The following is a 21,195-nucleotide window of genomic DNA, read 5'->3' as shown; positions in this document are numbered from 1 at the left end:
TTTAAATTCGTGTTTCGCTCAAATTTGCCCAAGAATAGCCTAAAATCGACTATAATTCGTTTTTCTTGATTCGTGAGGAGATTAGCAAATCAAAGCATGTAGTAATAAAGACTTTAAAAGTTTTGAAATGCAGCTGCAAACTGTTGCAGTTATGTACATTATGCATTACATTACCTGAATGTTATTAAGTGACTTCCACCTAGGTTGGAGTTTAAGGGGGTTAGATATACGCAATTTTACTCTTGTTAGGAATTACACTAACAAAAAAATTGTTTCCGATTAACCATTGTAGCAAACATCATGTGCAACTTCATATAAAAACTATAAATCTTCGGCCACTTCAAACTAAAGGAACCAAAGATGGAAGTGATTGTGAAACATCAAAAGGGGATGGAAATGAAGAAGATGAACTACCTCGAACAACCACCTAGTGTGAATCGGCTCAAGGTCCAATATTATACAGTCTTACACCTACATCAGGAAGATATCATAAACGAAAATCGTTACGAAACACAAGGGGTTCATTCACATCAGGAAGATATCATAAACGAAAATCGTTACGAAACACAAGGGGTTCATTCGGTTAATCGAGTAAGAAACATTTTCTGCAATAACTAATGGGATGGTTTGACAATGACATTGATAAATAAAAAGAAGCATATGCAAAACTGCAAACCTAATTTTCTGAATCACAACTTTCTCAACCTTCATTGCAGCAGGATGGACCCAATTCTACCCTTTGTTACTGTGAGAATTTGTATCAAACCCTTAATAATCGTACACGGTATGGTACTTGGACACGTTATTTTTGACCAAAAATATTGGCATTTTTCATAATTTTGCCGAGTCGAACACTCGGAAACATACCCATGTCGAGTATAAGTTCCCGAGTCAGGATAATAGATATTCTCACTTAGCAAATAGCAATGGATTCATTGTACAAGAAGCAACTTGAAAAAGCACGAGAAAAAGTTTTTAAGACAACAATTTTTCATCTAATTAAACCAGAGTAACATAATTCGCCATTTAATTTGCTTCGCAAGGATATTAACGAATCATGTGACAATGAACTCGATTTATAAAGTTAGCTGGTAAGGGACATAATTACTTCCACAATGGCAAGAGCGCGCCATTCAAAAACTAGCAACATAAATTTACTCTAAAAAATCTGTACAAATTCTAAACCTAGAGTCTTCTGTCTATGTGCGAGTTCCAGTTACTACCCTCAGCAGCTAATCACCATCATCAAAATCCACAATGTCATGAAGTACCAAAGCTGCACTCAACATGCTCTTGAGTAGTCAATAAGAGACGTTCTCGCATGACTTCCTTTGAGGGATACTCCGGGATACATAGTTGGTAAAAGCATGTATGTGATGTCGGCAAGCAAACTTGAGAGTCCAAGGATTTAAAGATGTATAAGTAAGATGCCAAACCGCGAAAACCTTCAATAGGGAGAAACTTAATTGAAGTCCAAAAGAAAAGAAACGCCTTTTTCTGCTCCACGTTTAATTCTCCAACTACCTGCACAGTTTTCCAGAGGTCAGAATAACTACAAAGGTTATTTCTGATTGGTTGTGTGATGTGTCAGTTTTAAAGCTTTTTTGGATCACAATTAGGAAGAAAAAGGGAGGTCGAAATCTCTGTGTTGTAGAGATTAGCTTCTTACAAAATGTGAAGGAATTTATCCCTCTTAAGTCCTACATTTCCCTTTCTTTCCCTTCCTTTGTCATCTAAATGAAGGAATACTCATCCCTCCTATGTCAAACATTCCTTTCCCTCCGATCCAAGCAAGTTGTTGGGTAACATGCGTTTCAATGTTACAATATTGATCTCATTCAGCAGGACCTGTTTCTAGAACTTGTAAACAAAGTCCAAAACTGGTCTTAGTATTCGTGGTTTTAGAGCTTTAGTGGCAAGGCCAAAACTTAAGGTGAGGGTGGACCAAAAGACCAGAAATTCTTGAAATCCTTACAACTATTATCATAAAAGGAAAAATTCAAAAACTGAGAGGAGGGGGGGTGGACCCAGCAACTCCGCCTATGCTTAGTACACAAAATCCAACTGGTCAAACTAAATCTAGAACATTGTATTAACTATTAAACCAATACAAGAAAGTAGTTCCCACCTAGCCCGATGCTGGATATGGGGGTTGAATGTATGCAACTTCAAAAATTGGTACTAGATAAACATCACTAAAACGCTCCAGTCTTGACTGAGCAGAATGTCTAAAACGTCACTATAATGCACAACTCACAAGCGAGTTTTATTAAAAAAACTTCACCAGATTTAAGCCTCATATTGTCCTCTTATTAAGAACAAGGACGCTTAAACCCATGTGGCACCAACAATATTCTCCCAGAACCTAAATTCAAAAAATAGGTCGGTATATTCAAGGCGCTGAATAAAGCAAGAAGTAAGAAAACAATTGGAGAGGATAAAAGATTCTGGATCATTTAGCTGAACTGAACATAAAAATTTGGGGAGGTAACAAATGGGAGATTCCAATTCTCTAACACCCTCCCATACTAAAACAAAAAATCTCTCCACCACTCCCTATACTGTTCCAGTACCATCAAACTATTCCATTCTCATCGCACCCAGAAGATTTGTTAATTTCATCCTAATTCCATCAGTGCTACATATAATGCCCCTTTTTATCTCTCACAATTTTAATGGGTTGTCATAAAATACATTTTAAAACAGTTCACTACTGCCTCTAGTTCCATTGTACCCTACGCATGACCAGCTGCACTTCTCTGCTACTCTAAAGAACCATCAGCTGTAAAAAAGTCCTACAACCCCACTGCTTGTTCAGTGGTGCTCCTCTTCCACCACAAAAGATGGATTAATAAAATCCATCTCGCCCCTCTACCATTTCTCTTTTTCATAAGGCATGGATCCCGCATCTCCAAGCCCCAAAAAGAATACAAATCTAGGAATGATCCTAAATATTTGACTCCAAAAGCAGCACCTTCCGTCCACAATAATGCCCCCATCTTCAGCTAGGTCCCTCCGTTCTCTTTGTACTCCTTCCTTTTCCTCATCTTGAAGCTTGGCGGAAACCAAACTTACTGCAGCGTTTGCAGTGAGTGGCATCTGAAATCAAGGAAGTTCTGATTTACTCATCATCTCTATTCCACTCTCCTTTCCCTTTTATGATACCAGTTATGTTTCAGTAGTCCTAACAAAAATAGGAAGCGGGAGCAGAGAAAAGGACTTTTGTGATGGATCAAAGTTATTCTAGTAAAACTTTCTACACTAGAATAACAGGTATCAAATTGTTTCCTAAGGTAAACCGCACAGACAAACAGATGAAGGGGAACGAAATGTCCTAGCAGTGAACTCAGCCATTCTTGATTCTACTATAGTGACCAACATTCATAAGAAGAACAGAACATTAAAAATCTCGATGGTCACATCTCACCTCTAGAAGGAGATGAAAACAAGGATAGTAATAAAATACAAAAGTACCAATTGAAATGGTAAACATTCAAGGCCTACACATAAAACACGAAAGTAAGAAATAACAGTGAATGCCTAACGTTTGTTTTACGTACCTCCCAAAACCAAACTATCTGAGGATCAGATATTTTATAGCCATTGTACTTGGTATGTGACTTCCAGTCTTCGAGACATATCTCACAATCACTTCCACGCAACATCCAATCAAGATCTTCAGGTCCTAAGATGTTAAAAAAGATTGGAAAGTACCCTACAGAAACAATGTCATCAAAACCTTGAGCAAAATAGATCACTTGTTCAGAAATAGACGTGACAAATCGGTGCTGAATAATGAGGTTGATATATTCCTCTCTGTTTTTGCTGTCTACAGTAATGTTTTCTCCTCCAGAACAAAGTTCCACAACCTTCCTTGTTCCTAGCTCTTCAACTTCAGTAATAAATGTCAGCCCCAACCCATCGGAATCCACATATTCAGCATCCATTTCCAAAATTTGTTTGCAACTATTATAAAGACATGGATCTGCATCACATATATCTTCCAATGAAACACGTCTTCCGGACAATTGCAAGATAAAGCTACGATCTAGTTCAATACCAACTTGAACCTTATGCATTAGTGCCAAAGCAATCATCCTACCAGAAAATTGGAAGTATCTTAGATGGAGAGGGTGTACCTTAGATGCTGCATAATACATATAAAACAAAGCTTAGAAAAATCAAATGAGAAGTGAAAGCCATGACTTATCCCAAAAGGAAAAAAAAAAGGTATCAAGAAAAGGCTTGTAAAACACTGAGAGAATTACAGCACAACATCAGAAAATATCATTTCTCAATTCAAGTGTCACAATTACAACACAACATTAGGAATATCTATTTCAATCCTCAATGTTTATCATTTATTCCCTCCAACAGTACACTTGTCCTGTTCAAGCGGCGGAATTAGGGGGTGTCAAGGATGCCACTTAACATCACTTAAGTAAAACAAAAATCTAGTATTGATAGAATAATGTAGTTGCAGAGTTGGTAAAACCTGGTATGCCACAGACTCACAGAAGAGACCAAGGCTCTACTGCCCACTACAAACTCAGTTTTTCATTTTCTTTTTAAGATGTAAGAAAAATACGGTAGAAAACCTCAATTTCAATACAGAAAATTCAAAGTGCTTAAATCCCAAACATAATATACTTTTTTAATTTTAAAAAAGAGCTTTAGCGTTCCCAAGTCCCAATTGACAACAAGTTGACACTCCTCTCTACTCGAAAAAATATTGTTATTTGACCATCTTTTTGTTACTTACAAATGCATCTAGTTCACTTTTTTTTTTATTTGTTTATCAATTTGGTACAAAGTAAAAAAAATTTGAAGACATTCTTTTTCAGAATTTTCAACAAGTAGCATAAGATAAGAATATAAACTTTGCTTCAGCATTGAAAGACATTTTTTAATTATTAGCATTTCTATGGAAATTTTGGTTTCAATATGCTCAATCAGTTGTAACTTTTATATTTAAATTATCGACATCACTTGATTTTAGGAATCCACCACTTGATAAGAGATAAATTGAATATATTTTTTGAGATGTATAAACTTTGTTTGTCGCTTAGTACCGGTCCCAAGCCCGAATAAAGGAATAGAGTGAGCGTTAGGATAGTGATAACTAGTTCAGTAAAACTTAGTCACATCTTAAGATCATGAAATATTAGTAAAGTCATTTCTATATCTTCATTTGGTTTTTCAAACAATTTTATAATATTCTATTTTTGCATTGAAATCTACCTTAAGTGCTTCCTCCTCCAAAATGGCATGATGTTTTCATTTCTATTCCTCAATCCTAAAAATTGTTCCTAAAACATCGCAGCAGATTCAACAAGTATAACAAACAAATAACAATATGCTATCACAAAAAAAAAAAAAAGAACAACAATAAAACAAAGCATTCTTTAGCAGGTATACGCATGAACACGCCAGTGAGATCTCCACACAGACCAATGCAACATTCCAACAAGACGATATCTGATCAGTGGCATTCTGAATTTAATCGGGCACTAAGATTACCCATGTTATCGCATATTTGAAAACTTCAAAGGATGACAAATTTAAGTTGAACAATAGAAGATTCCCTAGAGCTAGAAGACCCAAAGTAATATCAACAATGTCATTATCAGCAGTTCAGCACACATGTCAAAAGGGGGTTATACTTTATAGATTTATGCGTTCATGGGGAAAAAGTTAAGCAAAATGCAACAGGAGAATGCAAACTTGCCTGCACTAGGGTAGAACCTTCGACGGTTCAAAGGGCAAGCAACGTAAAGGCCATTTTCTGGATCAAAGATCGCTTGGCATACTAAAGAAACCCACTCCCTCAGAACACCAGGACCTGTAGCATTTTCGTCTTTGAATTCCATATAAAGGCCAGCCTGCAGTGAAGATGGATCTGCACCCGATATATACTCAAATGATTCAGCCAGCAAATTGGACCTGTCAATTAACATCTCAAGCTCTTCATAATCTTCAATCACATTAGGGAAAATCAACAAAGCTAAATGCCTCCTCGATTCAAAATTCAGGACATCATTATGGAAATAAAGCCAACTATTTTTATCAGCATGTGTAGCATATCTAACTACAAGGTCAGACAGTACACCTTTATTCTGTCTCATTATGTACCAGAACTTGTCTTTCCAATCTGGATTGAGTGCAGAAATGCTAGCCAATTCCTGAAGAATAGCAAGATATTGACCGGAACTCTGATTAACTTTGTCATCCTTTTTACTCTTCACCATCATGTATACATCCAATTCATTGAGACATATTTCAATGTTACAAATCAAATCATTGAAAAGTAACTGGAGCTGAGATCTGTATACTCTCGTAGCCTTTCGACAGTATTCTGCTGGTCTACTAACGAACCTCAACACAGGCTGCAGATAAGAAGAAAAATCCCTAACATCTTGCTTGAAAAACTCAACACTGTGAACTGGTTCCGCACTCATAGACAAATATTTGGTCAATCTCTGTCCTATACCCATCAATAAAGGAAACAGGTCTTCAATAGCGACCCTGTTTACTTGCCCTTTGGTCCCAACATGATCACATGATTTTTCTTGCCTACTCCCAACTTTGACTTCCTTTAACATTGAACCAAGACTGCTCCTTGAATGTAAATACACATGGTCTTCTTCAGAAACCACCATCTTTAGCATATTACACAACTTCAACACCGTTGTGGCACAATAGGCCCTATCACTCTCATCCCGACACCCTTCAAAATCTTTCATCCAATCCACAAAAGACATGATACATGCACTGGCATCAATATAATAATTGAATTGTTTGTCTTTCGAAGCATAAAGCATGATTAAACTTTGAGCAGCATAAGAATTCATAACAATATTACAGTAATCAACCTTCTTTATGAGTATCAACTTCTTAATATTATGCTCATTGTTATAGTCGAAATCAAACCAAACATTTTTAGAAAACAAATAAAGGTAAACCTTAAGAATTTGATAATCAGCTATAGATGATTCTTTTCTACAAACCCTAAAAATAACTGAAACCATATCACTAATTGCCCGCCAAATTTTAGGATAAATAGTGCTCCGCATTCTTCCCACTAATTGAAGCCCTGCATCATTCTGAATTTCGCATTGCCGTAAAGTCTGTTCCAACTGCAATTGCTTCCCTTTATAAATTAATCTTTGATCCTTCATGGGTATCCCTGTAATCATCTCAATCTTCTCAATAACTGACTCAACTGTATCATTAGCATTCGCTCGTAAAACTAGGTTTTTACTACCAGAAATCATCCTCACAAAGAATTGCAGTCTAGGTTGGCTTGATTCCCCTAGAAAGAGAAACCTATCTCTCAGACTGAGTAAACCAAAATCAGAATCAATCACTGATTTTCCTTTACAATTCAAACCTGTCGAGTGATCATAGTCTTCCAGTTTGCGTTTCGAAGGAAGATGACCAATGCAGTATTCCTGCTGCGTCGTCAGAGTAGAATTGACGGACGACATTGAAAAAAAATGAAGAATCAAAAAGCCTGATTATTAGGATAGTATGAAATTAATTTATTCACGATGAATATCAATTGAGAAATCCATTAAATTATTACACTTTATCAAGAGAGAATTTCAGAAATAAATGTTTTGATTTAGGGTTTAAGAGAATTAGGGAGACACCATAGAGGCAGTGAAAAGAGTTATATATGATCAAATTGTTTTGATTCAATTTTTGCTGAAGCGCCGTAAACATGCCAAGACTTCTCATTCAGTAGTCAGCGGTGACTAGGCATAAATTCTTGGCATTATTTTTACGTCGTCCCCTTTTTTTTTTTAGGGTGTTATTATTTTTCGCCATTTTTTTATTTCATCGCCACCTTTTAATGAAATTACGAATTTGCCTTTAGACCTTTAAAAATTACGAATTTGCTTCTAAATTTTTAAAAATTACGAAATTAGCACTGCACTTAAAACATATTTAACAAATATAAATCGCACTTAATAATACTATTATCACTTAATACAATATTATCGGGACTCTATATATATTGAATTTTCAGAGGCGTTCTTGTAGTATATACGAATTCAAACACGGTACTATCTCTCTAAAAACACTACATTAACTTAAACAAGCTAGAACTCTGCATCGAACAACAATGGCATACCAAAACGAGCTTGATAACGATTCAATAAGTAATTAATCGACTCGAAATTTTTATTAAAAAAAAATTCCAGAAAGGCCAGTCGCACAAAAAGTGCGACTCAGCCTAGAGTGCTTCTGGTTCAAATATTTTTTTTTTTTTTTGAATTTCGAAATATTTCTTTCGTGTAATTAATTTATTTTTTAAGTTGTTGTTATTTAATATATATTGTAATAAATTAATTTATTTTAATTTATTATATTATGATAATGTTATTATAATAATTAATGTAATAGTGTTGAATATTTTAAATTCGAAAATTTAAAAAATAATAATAATAATAATAATACCAGTCGCACAAAAAGTGCGACTGGACCTAGGCTGAGTCGCACAAAAAGTGCGACTGGACTTAGGTGGAGTCGCACTTTTTGTGCGACTGGTAAATTTTTTTTTTTTTTTTGAACTTCGAATTATAAAATGTATTTTGTTTAATTAAATTATTTTTAAGTTATTGTTATTTCACAAATGTTGTAATATGTTATTTTATTTTAATGTATTATCATATTATGATAATGTTATTATAATAATTAATTTTGAATTGGAGGGATTAATTTATTTAAATGTTTAATTATTTTTTTGAAAAATTATTTCATCTTATTTGTTATAACTATTTTTGAAGTTATAATTATTTATTAAATATTAAAGTAAACGATTTTATTTACTCATATATTTTAATATATTATTATATTATGATAATGTTATTATAATTATTAATTGCAGGACTTTGAAAACTTAGGAGATGATGTACATTATTCTGATAGATTTGTTACCGATAGAGAATTTGATTATGTAAATGATTTACATGCTTGGGCTGAAGAGATAGCACTAACAATTGGTTTTCAATTTACACGTGCTTCATATAAACAAAAGGAAGGACGTTTTAGAGTGAGTTTGTACTTAAGATGTAACACCCCGATATTTTCCCGATATATTAAATGATTTGCTAGTAATATTATTATTTTTATTATTATTATTCTTTTTAGAAAAATATATTTCTTTTTATTATTTATTTTGTTAGTAGATTAAATCATGAGACTTCAACTTTTAAGGCAATTAAAACCATTTTAAGTCCAAACCTTTTTCCTAATCTATCTTTAATTTCAAAAAATAAAAAATAAAAATAAAAGTGGGAATGTGTATGGGTTTGGCCGGCCACATGAAGGATTTGGGGAAGATTGTAACTTCCATTTTGGCAATTGAATGGTTAAGGAAATTATCACAATTATCCCATAATTCCTTAATTAATTCCTTACCTTACATCCTTTCATTTCAAAATCATTTGCAAGTAAAGAAAACACTCCCAAATGCTCTAATCCTCACGCCTAATCACCCCTTTGGTTCATCAATTTTGGTGTTTTGTCCTTGTGCAATTGAAGTCGATTCGTGACCGGGAATTGATTAAGACGCTTGTGAGTTGGTTATCTTGCTTAAGGTATGTACACGTAGCGTGGTTCGCACTAGTCCGATGTATCATATAATAATGATATACAAAAGTAAAGCAGGGATATATAGTACGAATAATGTTATCTTTCAAATCAGTAATTTTTATACATTGTTTTGATAAGCAGAGGTAGTATGACCTCATTAACTTTAAAGTGGACGTAGTATGACGTCAATTGGTGGAAAAGAATTACTCGCGGTTTATGAGGGCATTATGAGCCACCGCGGGGGTATGCATACTTAACCATAGGCACCGAAGTAAGGCGAGTGTCTATGGTAGAGACTTGCTTAGGGGTTAGCTCCCCCTAATGTATTGTCTCACTTATGGAGTTTGGAGTGTACCGGCAGTATGGCTGGATAGTACAGCAGTATGGCTGACTAACCTTTACATGAAAATAATTATTTTTAATAAGCATGATCGAAGCATAAGGTTCTGTGAATTGTCAGCTAATAAATTAAGATTTTCTCTTATATTATTATTTATTTGGTATACGACGTTTGCTGACGTGTACTTTTGGTCTTAACGACCCTGCGATGATGTTGTTTCCTATCTGGGCAATGACTAGCAGTAAGTTAAGTTGCAGGTCTGGGGAGTGAGGATTGACCCTCGAAGAAATAAATCTAGAAAATATAGAAGTTTTATAAGAAATAAATCATTAGAATTTCTAGTTAAGTTAGAAGAACATTTGGTTTTTATGAGGCGATTTTCGTTCTCAAGTCGTAATAAGTAGATTTAACTTTTCGTTATTATCCGCTGCTAAGAATTTCTTATTATCTAGTAGTTCTTAATAACGCTAATAGAACTCGATCCGCACGTTTTCCTTAACTTCAAAACCGTTTTAAACTGTTTCTAACATCCCGGTTTGACTCGGATTATAGTTGCCTCGTTTTTAAAAGGTCATCTTCTCTTTTCGTACGACCCGAGTTATTCCGAGATGTTACAACTGGTATCAGAGCGGGAGTTTTATTTAGTGTTATTTATTTGTACTGATAGACTAACGTAGAAAAAAAAAAAATTGACGAGAGTAAAAGGTGTAGACATTAAGGGGATATGATGTGTTGTGCTTAGTGTCTTTAAACATGATGTCATGGATAACTTTGATGTGTGCATGATCGGATTTATGTGTTTATATCTCTGATGCTTTGAATTATCTATCTTTGTCTTATCTCAAGAAATTAATTGTCTTGTTTTCTTTCTTTGTGAGTCAGGAAGTTCGATTATTACTTTCTTTCATGGATAAAGGAAAAAGACCGGGCGAAGAGGGAATTAATACCCGAGAGGAACCCTGGAGAGCTTTAGTTAATGCCCCAGCCTGGGCAGAAGTAGAGGCTCTGGGAATTTGGGATAGACTAGAGGGGGAAAATGATTTGGATTACACCCGACGAATGGAAATGATCTACAAAAAATCCAAACTAGTGTATGAAAGAATAATGGAAGAGGAGATGATTGCACTGAAAGAGAGGAGTGACCAGTTTCACCTAGAGATTGACAGAAGGGTAAGAGCAGTGCAAACTGAGGGTCGGGACGGAGTTGACGTTCCAGAACCTAGTGGGGCAAGGAGAGATAATAATGAGGAGGATGTTCCCGTAGTAAACCCAAACTCAGTGCCATTTATAATCTTCGATGAGTTGGATTTCGAGAGGGATCCCGAGGAGGATCCAGAAGAGGACCCGGAGGAGGACCCCGATGAGGACCCAGAAGAGGAATTTGAGGAGGATTTCGAAGAAAATTCTGATGAGGAGCAGGGAGAATTCATGGAGGAGGATTCTTTAGGAGTGGTAGAAGAACCTGATGAGGATAACTTAGGGGATGGATATAATGCTGATGAGGAGGGGGAACTAGCTGATAGAGATGGAATGTTGAGTGATAATGATAGCGGGGTAATTATTCTAGGGGGTTGGCCGGTGAGGCGAGAGGATCTCATGAGTGAGGAAGAGAGTGAAATCATGATGTGGGAGGAGGAACCACCTGAGCCAATAATTGTAGAGCTTTCTGATTCCGTAGCGCGACTTACTATGAGTGATTCCTTATCTGTAGGAACCCCTTCTGATTCCGATAGCGCGTCTAGCGATGACTCTGATGATGCTGATTTTGACCCTGATCAATACATGGAGGATCGGGACCGTATGGATGCGTCGCCTTTATTTGCCTGATTGTTTTTATTTTATTTGATTATGCATGTGTACGAGTTCGTATGTCTAGTCCCTTAATTTCAAATCCGTTTTTAACTGCCTTCTAACATCCTGGTTTGACTCGGACGATATACACTTGTTTTTAAAAGGTCATCTTCTCTTTTCGTACGATCCGAGTTATTCCGAGATGTTACAATTGGTATCAGAGCTCCAGTGTTGACAAGGTACTATCGTCATTTTGTGAAGGATTTTTTTTTTCGTGTCGCTCGTCTGCTAACATCCTTGATGAAGAAGGAGAAGAAGTTTGAATGGACCGAGGAGTGTGAGAAGGCATTTCAGTTGTTGAAGGAGAAATTAACTACAGCTCCAGTGTTGACCTTACCTGATCCATCTTTGGAATATTCCGTTTACAGTGATGTTTCCAAACATGGATTAGGTTGTGTTTTAATGCAAGATAGGAAAGTAGTGGCGTATGCTTCGCATCAGCTGAAGACTCATGAGGTGAATTATCTAACACATGACTTGGAATTAGTGGTTGTGGTTTTTGCATTAAAAATCTGGCGTTATTATCTCTATGGTGTCAAATGCAAGATCTTCACGGACCATAAAAGTTTGCAATTTTTGTTCACTCAATCCGAGTTGAATTTGCGCCAACGACGTTGGTTAGAACTTATCAGTGATTATGACTTGGAGATTGCTTATCATGATGGTCGTGCGAATGTGGTCGCTGATGATTTGAGCAGAAAATCGAGGCACTCAGTCTCAGCATTAATAACCTCTGAGGAATTGTGTAAGGAGTTTGAGAGAATGAGCTTAGAGATAATCCAAGAAGGGAAGCCAAGTTGAGTGCATTGTCCATTCAACTTACATTTTTCGAAGAGATTATGTCTAAGCAACTAGAAGACCCCAAGTTCATTAAACTTCGGGAGCAGATGAGTGAAGGGAGAGCTGAAGGTTTTACAATTCATGAGGACGGTAGTCTTCGTTTTAAAGGACGGTGGTGTGTACCGGATGGGCGTGACTCTTTGAAGGAAAAAATTATTGAACGAAGCCCATTATTCTAGATACTCGGTTCATCCTGGTGGAGATAAGATGTATCAAGATTTAAAATGCATGTTTTGGTGGTCAGGTATGAAAAAGAATATTGCAGATTTTGTTTCCAAGTGTTTAACGTGTCAAAAGGTTAAGAGTGAACATCGAAGACCAGCTGGGTTACTGCAACCTCTAGAAGTCCCGGTATGGAAGTGGGATGACATATCTATGGATTTCGTGTTAGGTTTGCCACGAAATAAGGCTGGTAATGATACTCTTTGGGTTATTGTGGATAGGCTTACTAAGTCGGCAAGGTTTATTCCAATGAATTGTAAGTGGGATATGGAACAACTTGCTTGTGCTTATATTAAGTACGTGATTCGCTATCATGGAATACCTCGTACTATTGTCTCCGATCGTGATACTCGATACTTGTCACATTTTTGGAAATCATTACAGCAGGCTTTGGGAACCACTCTTCTTCAGAGTACGTCCTTCCACCCAATGACCGATGGTCAGACGGAACGCGTCAATCAAATACTGGAGGACATGTTGAGAGCGATAGCCATGGAATGGCAAGGTTCATGGGATGAACATTTGGATCTGGTAGAGTTCTCTTATAATAACAGTCACTAAGCTACGATTCAAATGGCTCCGTTTGAAGCACTTTATGGTTGTAAGTGCCGTAGTCCTATATGCTGGGATGATTTTACTGAATCTGTCACCTTAGGACCTGATATGCTTGTTCAAATGACTGAATAAGTAAAGTTAATTCGCGAGAAAATGAAAGCAACCCAAGATAGACAAAGAATCGTACGCCGATCTCCGACGTCGGCTTGGTGAATTTGAAGTGGGTGACAAGGTTCTACTTCGTGTGTCTCCAATGAAAGGAGTAGTTTGCTTTGGTGCTCGTGGAAAGTTAAGCCAACGTTTCATAGGTCCTTATGACATTGTGGAGAAAGTAGGGAAGTTAGCCTATCGGTTAACATTGCCTAATGCTCTGGGTAAAGTGCACGACGTTTTTCACATTTCTCAGTAGAAACGTTACGTTGCATCTTCTTCTCATGTATTAGATCCAGAGCCGTTAGAACTTGATGAGAGCCTAACCTATGAGGAACAGCCTGTCCGGATATTGGATAAGAAGGTCCGTAGTACTCGTCGGAGGGATGTCACCATGGTTAAAGTATTACGGTCCAATCACCGCTCACAAGAGGCAACCTGGGAGACGGAAGACTCCATGCGAGAGCAGTATCCTCACCTTTTCTCTCGGGTTAGTAAGTTACGGGGACGTAACTTCGTTAAGGGGGGTAGAAGGCGATAGGATTTTCGCGCGATTTATGTTTTGGGTTGATTTGTGTATGTGTGTATAGTGATTAAGTTCGTTTTACTTGTTTTGTGGTTATGTGTTATGATAAGTGTGGTTTTGGGGTCAAAACCTTTTTAAGGGGGGTAGTCTGTAACACCCCGATATTTTCCCGATATTTTCTTCCCGATATATTTAATAATTCACTAGTAATATTATTTCTATATATATATTTTATTTATTATTGGGCTTGGTCATGAGATTTGCAATCCTTTTTGGCAATTAGAATTATTTGGGCCCAAACTTTTCCTTAACCCATCTTTTCTTTTCAAAAAAAAAAAAAAAAGAAAATAGGAGGGACTCTTGGTGGAGCTTGTAACTCCCTTAGGGTAATGAAGGATCAAGGCATTAATCCCATATAATTAACCCTTCTTAATTCCTAAATTATTTTCATATTGACATCCTTTCGAAATTCCTCCTAATTCACATTCCTAACTCCATCACACTTCATCATTTGGTGTTTTCCTTTACAATTGTAAGTGTAATTCTTAATCTATGTTGAATCTTAAGTTTTAATTTAAAATTCTATGATTATTATATGTTTTATCTTATAATTCATGTTTACTTTATGAATTTAAAATTTCATGTATGATTTTGGGATGTATTTTTCTATCTAAATTGATGAAGAATGTTTCTTTTTAGGGTTTTAGATATGTTTATATGTGTGTGAAGGATTTGTTTGATGGATGATTGTAAAGTATATATATATAAAAAAAATGGATGCTAATAGAAAAATGTATGTGGTGTTAGAAATTTATTTTATTGATTAATAGGAGGAATTATGTTGTTAGAGAAATATATATAAATATATATGTGATGTGTGTGTGTGTGTACATTGTGTAAAAAGAATTATTTTTGAGGAATAAAAATTAATTTCATAGATGGTCATGAAAATTATGTAAATAGTCGTTTAGATTTAATAGGAAATAAAGCATTGAAATTTATATTTTTGTGATAAAAAAAAATGAAATGACAAAATCCCGTAGGTTTGGAAAATGGTGAAAAAAGGTGTTTTGGAACATTTTTGGCTTTGAAATTAGGTTAAAAATACTTATACTATGTTATAAATTATGGAAATTAGTACCCGGGGGTTTTGACGCCTTCCGGATGCAACGGTGAAGTCGGATTTTCAGTTTGACAGTTTTAAGTTGTGTTTCTGGACAGATTATGTATGCTGTCCTGTTTTGTGTGTTTACCATGTTATAGTATGTGATGGATGTTCATGATGTGTGTGGTATTCTAGGTGTGAGTGTAATTGTATATGTGTGTTATGGATGATTTGAGGAAAATGTGTATGTGTGCTTATTTCCCGAATACGATTGAACCTTGTAGGAAGTCGATTCGTGACCGGGAATTGATTAAGACGCTTGTGAATTGGTTATCTTGCTTAAGGTATGTACACGCAGCGTGGTTCGCATTAGTCCGATGTATCATATAATAATGGTATACAAAAGTAAGGCATGGATATATAGTACGGATAATGTTATCTTTCGAATAAATAATTTTTATACATTGTTTTGATAAGCAGAGGTAGTATGACCTCACTAACCTTAAAGTGGACGTAGTATGACGTCAATTGGTGGAAATGAATTACTCGCGGTATATGGGGGCATTATGAGCCACCGCGGGGGTATGCATACTTAACCATAGGCACCGAAGTAAGGCGAGTGTCTATGGTAGAGACTTGCTTAGGGGTTAGCTCCCCCTAATGTATTGTCTCACTTATGGAGATTGGAGTGTACCGGCAGTATGGCTGGATAGTACAGCAGTATGGCTGACTAACCTTTATATGAAAATAATTATTCTTTATTAGCATGATCGAAGCGTACTTTTCTGCGAATTGACAGCTATTGAATTAAGTCTTTCTCTTGTTGTAATTAATTATTTGTTATGCGACGTTAGCTGACGTGTACTTTTGGTCTTAACGACCCTGCGATGATGTTGTTTCCTATCTGGGCAATGACTAACAGTAAGTTAAGTTGCAGGTTTGGGGAGTGAGGATTGTCCCTTGGAGAAATAAACTGTTAGGATACAGAAGTCTTGATAAGAACTTCTAATAAAGTTTAAAGAATATTTGGTTTTATGAGGCGATTTTGTTCTCAAGTTGTAATAAGTTGATTTAATTTTTCGTTCTTATCCGCTGCTAAGAATTTCTTATATCCGCTGCTAAGAATTTCTTATATCTAGTAGTTCATAATAACACTAATAAAACTCGATCCGCAAGCTTCTCTTAATTTCAAATCCGTTTTTAACTGCCTTCTAACATCCTGGTTTGACTCGGACGATATACACTTGTTTTTAAAAGGTCATCTTCTCTTTTCGTACGATCCGAGTTATTCCGAGATGTTACAAAAGCCGACCCCTCGGTTGTACGTCGCGTGTCTCAGGTACTTGAATATGAACTACACCCTGATGATAACGATATACCTGAGCCACAAGCAAGTCCACCGAGGAAGGGAAGACCAACGACAAGCAGAACCCTTAGGAGAAAAAAAAGTGCGTTTGAGTACAATAGATCTGTAATACCCCAGATTTAGCTTGAAAAAAGGATTAATAGACTACTCATATCAACAAGGTGCATCTTCTTTTCTAGGAAGCCCATTTGCTAAGAACTCTACAGTTAAGCGTGCTTGGTGGAGAGAAATCTTAGGATGGGTGACTTCCTGGGAAGTTTTCCGGGTGCGCACGAGTGAGGCCAAAGTGCGCTGGAAAGACTTGTGTTGGTTTGTGGGGCTAGTCTACAGTCTCCATGAGTAGTCACCAGCGGTCCGAGGGGCCGGGATGTTACAAATGGTATCAGAGCAATCCTGCGACCGTGGCTGATAGTGTTCAGTGCACCTAGCGGGGGAAAAGATCCTGAAGTTACGGTCCAACGAGGACGTTGTATTCTTAAGTGGGGGTGAGTGTAATACCCCAGATTTAGCTTGAAAAAAAGGATTAATAGACTACTCATATCAACAAGGTGCATCTTCTTTTTTAGGGAGCCCATTTGCTAAGAACTCTACAGTTAAGCGTGCTTGGTGGAGAGCAATCTTAGGATGGGTGACCTCCTGGGAAGTTTTTCGGGTGCGCACGAGTGAGGCCAAAGTGCGCTGGAAAGACTTGTGTTGGTTTGTGGGGCTAGTCTACAGTCTTCATGAGTAGTCACCAGCGGTCCGAGGGGCCGGGATGTTACAAGATCGTACTCAAGGGGTCACGGATCCAGATCTTCATCACGTGGGAGATCTAGTGGTAGATTTAGCAGCCGGTTGCATCAATCGTCAGTTGGAATTAACTTCAGTTTCAACTTATTTGGTACCCTTATTTCCTTTCATATAATCATATATGTTTTAGATCAATTGAAATATATTAATATACTGTTATTTTTTCAGATGGTTCAGCAGGTCGTGATTTTTCACTTTTTCCGTGGCCATATCACATTCTGTTAATTCTTCCGCCATATCTGTTTGATTGGATTGATGTTATAGGTTACGGTAATTGTGGATTTAGAGCTATTGCAGCCACAGAGTTAGGGGGCGAGGAGGCATGGCCTCTTTTACGACGTGCAATGAGTTTGGAAATGGAAACGCATAGAGAACAATATGCACACATGTATCTATTAGATGATTTGGTGGAGGAAGCTATATATAGAATTGGTGCCCACAACAAAGGACCTGCTCCGTACAGTCACTGGATGGAAATGACAACATTATATTCTGCAGCAACGTTTCTCAACATAACAATTGCGTATTATGGCACTGCCGATGGTAATCCAATGTATAACTGTTTAATGCTTCCGTTAAGGAGAACAGGGGGAATGCATGGCGTAAACAAACTTATACATATTCTTTGGGTTAATAGGAATCATTATGTTCAGCTTTTAATGAAGGATGATTCATCTCCACTGCCACCAGTCCAGCAAAATTAGAGAGCAACAACTAACAATTCATGTATAGATTTAGAGATACAATATCGCAATAGGATATCACTTTGGAATAGACTGTGCGGCGTACAACGACGACAACAAAATAACACCGCAGAAGACACGATCAATTTAGAATATTATTGTACTAATTTTACTTAGTGTTATCATTTTATTAATTGTATTCATTGTAGTAATTATATTTATAGTATTCATTCCATGATTAAGTTAGTGAATAGATGTGTAAATGAATGAAACACATCACGTAAAACTACAAATTTTTCATCAATACAGGTCAAAAAAAAATTGTTATTCATCAATACAAATTCCACAAATGTCTATTAAGGGCTGTGCCCTCTAAATGCTTGCCATTCGGCAAACAACTCTCTAAGTTCATCTAGATACATATCAGCAGCATGTCTTTCCCGAGGCGTCATTTGCACAATAGCTGGCATCCTGAGCAATGGCGCGAGTGGAAGGTGTTGGTATCCGGCTGCCACCTTTCCACAAATACCGTAATGAGAGCACTATCAATGTGTTGGTGCATTATATACGGCAGACGACCAAGAGGAGTGGCAGGTAACACCCCGTACAGTTCATCAGACATGTCCTGAAGTCTGATGATTGCATCCAACGTCCTCTTCGTAGGACGACATTCCAAAATCGGAGGGGTGCGCTCTGATCCCTTAAATATAACCTTTGCTACGTGCCCACCGTAGTTGGTTATTAAAGTGGTGTCAACAGGGCCCCCGAGCTGGGGTATAATTTTTTTTCCCCGTCCCCTCCTCGATGGGTTTGTACCTAAAACCATCCCCACCCCACCACCCATCTGGGTATCCATCCCCGTCTAATAACCATTTTTTCCGCCCCACCACCCGTCAAATCCCCACTTAATACCCATCTGTGCCACATATTTATATTCAATCATTTGGGCCTTAAAACCCATAATACATATCCAAACTCCAAAGTCTCAAACAAACACACATCCAAAGTCTCAAACAATTACATATCCAAAGTCTCAAACAAACACACATCCAAAGTCTCAAACAATTATATATCCAAAGTCTCAAACAAACATATATCCAAAGTCTCAAACAAACACATATCCAAAGTCTCAAACAAACATATTAACAAAGTCTCAAACAAATATCCAAAGTCCCAAAATTTGTACATATCTTGAGGCGGGGCGGGGATGGGGCGGGTATCACCTAAAATCCATCACTATCCCCATCCCCGCGGTGGGTATGAATTTTATACCGTACCCGCCCCATGACCCATCAAACGGGGATCCATCCCTGCCCCGATGGGGCAGGGATGGGGCAGGTCTCCTATTAGACCCGCCCCCCGCCCCGCCTGCATCCCTAGCTATTACCGCTCAATAACCCTCTAAAAAACTCTTTCTTTTCCTTGATTTCCAGCCATTTACTACAATTTTCATATTTTAATAACTATTCATAAAAAATTAAAAGCATAAAAAATTAAATTAAGTTATATTCATTTTAGTTACACTTACAATATTAATTTAATAAACATTTAAGTTAATTTAATAAACACTTAGAATCATATATATTACTAACAACCAAAATAATTCACAATTACAAACAAATAAAAAAAAATTATATTCATAAATATTTAAACAACTAAAATTTAATAAATTAATTAAACAAAAAAAATTCATTCGAAATTCAAAAAAAAAAATTAAAAAAAAAATTCATACGAAATTCAAAAAAAAAAAAAAATTTTAAAACCAGTCGCACTTTTTGTGCGACTGGAATTAATTTTTTTTTCTTTTTCTCAAATTTAAATTAAAAACTACTTCTGACAATAACATTATCATAATATAATGTATTACAACGTTTAAATAACAATAACTTACAAAATAAATTAAATAAACAAAACAAATTCATTCGAAATTTAAAAAAAAAAATAATATCAGTTGCACTTTTTGTGCGACTGATATTAATTTTTTTTTTATTTCGAATGAATTTGTTTAGAAATTACCTCGAGTTTTTGTAAACAACTTCGATTCCAAAGTTTTAGCTCTGATTAATTTTATGTGAAGATTTTGAGTTTTTTGAAGTGATAAGAATGTTATTGAGTGAATTTGAAGTGTTTTATAGAGGTTTTAAGTGCAGTTGCAATTTCGTAATTTTTTAAAGTCCAGGGACAAATTCGTAATTTCATTAGGGGGTGGCGATAAAGTGAATTTGAGTTTTTTGAAGTGATAAGATTTTGGGCTTTTTTATTGTATTATTTGTTGCCACCTTATATATATATATATATATATATATATATATATATATATATATATATATATATATATATTATATATATATATATATATATATATATATATATATATATAATATATATATATATATATATATATATATATATATATATATATATTATAATTCCAATATTCTTTATGAAATTTCATAATTTTATCTCTTTAATTTCTTTCTAAAAGAACTCTTTGAACTAAATTTCAATATCGAAACACTTTAGCAAATGAAAATAATCACCGAAATGATTATCGATAACGATCGTTAATATTAAAAAAAAATTGCCTGTGTTGAAATTTGATACATGTTCACTTTTTTGCTATAACTTTTGATACGAAAATTACATAATTGCAATGTTTGTGGCATTATAACCTAGACTTCAAGAGCTTTCCAATGATATATTATATGCCCAATTCTGATAACCGAGCGAGAAATGACGATCGTTTAAAGTTTGTTTGTGCTGAAATTTAATACATGTTTAATCTTTTGGACATAAATTTTTATGGAAAAATTGCATTAATGCACAGTTTGCAGCACTAGAAACTAAACTTTGAGCTTTTCAACAACATATTATATGCCCAATTGATTTAGTGTATATTTAAAAGTATGCACCAATCCTTAAAACCCATAAGCTTTTTATGGCAATTTAATTGATTTAAAATGGATGAAAGAAGACATGGTTAAAGAATTTTGAAAATAGACGAAAGAAATTGAACAGAAGAGGAAGAAAATGAATAAAAGAGAAGGGTTTGTTTTAATGAAGTAACACAAGGGTAAAAAGATAATTATTTAAGATAACAAAAATAAATGTTTTTTTGGTTTATAATGTTACTGTAGCTCAATGTTCAAAAGTATAGTGCTATTTTGT

The 21,195-nt window shown here is 35.8% G+C and overlaps 1 protein-coding gene across 2 annotated transcripts; it reads right to left on the bottom strand.

Annotated features, from left to right (window-relative positions):
* Positions 1-11: 11 nt before the first annotated feature.
* Positions 12-7,686, bottom strand: LOC130823805 (E3 ubiquitin-protein ligase UPL5-like). 2 transcript variants are annotated; one of them, XM_057688586.1, is made up of 3 exons: positions 5,729-7,686; positions 3,561-4,147; positions 12-471 (listed from the first exon to the last, which is right to left on the bottom strand). In XM_057688586.1, exons 1-3 carry the CDS (start codon positions 7,485-7,487, stop codon positions 466-468), a joined length of 2,352 nt encoding a protein of 783 aa, XP_057544569.1. In that variant the 5' UTR covers positions 7,488-7,686; the 3' UTR covers positions 12-465. The 2 variants fall into 2 exon arrangements, with proteins under 2 accessions (XP_057544569.1, XP_057544567.1); XM_057688584.1 differs by lacking the exon at positions 12-471 and adding an exon at positions 988-1,524.
* Between the last annotated feature and the right edge of the window lie 13,509 nt (positions 7,687-21,195).

Source organism: Amaranthus tricolor, chromosome 9 (assembly GCF_026212465.1).
Source record: "Amaranthus tricolor cultivar Red isolate AtriRed21 chromosome 9, ASM2621246v1, whole genome shotgun sequence".
In the NCBI taxonomy this organism is placed as follows: domain Eukaryota; kingdom Viridiplantae; phylum Streptophyta; class Magnoliopsida; order Caryophyllales; family Amaranthaceae; genus Amaranthus; species Amaranthus tricolor.
The sequence above is the reverse complement of the archived record's forward strand: the minus strand, read 5'-3'. Positions and strand labels throughout refer to the sequence as shown.

What these genes read in the sequence shown, in the direction of transcription:
- LOC130823805 (XM_057688584.1), bottom strand. Translation starts at nt 7,487, where the DNA reads ATGTCGTCCGTCAATTCTACTCTGACGACGCAGCAGGAATACTGCATT. An exon ending in AAGGTTCTACCCTAGTGCAG is followed by an intron (nt 4,148 to 5,728) that starts GCAAGTTTGCAT and finishes TGTATTATGCAG; the next exon opens with CATCTAAGGTACACCCTCTC. An exon ending in AGATAGTTTGGTTTTGGGAG is followed by an intron (nt 1,525 to 3,560) that starts GTACGTAAAACA and finishes AAAACTGTGCAG; the next exon opens with GTAGTTGGAGAATTAAACGT.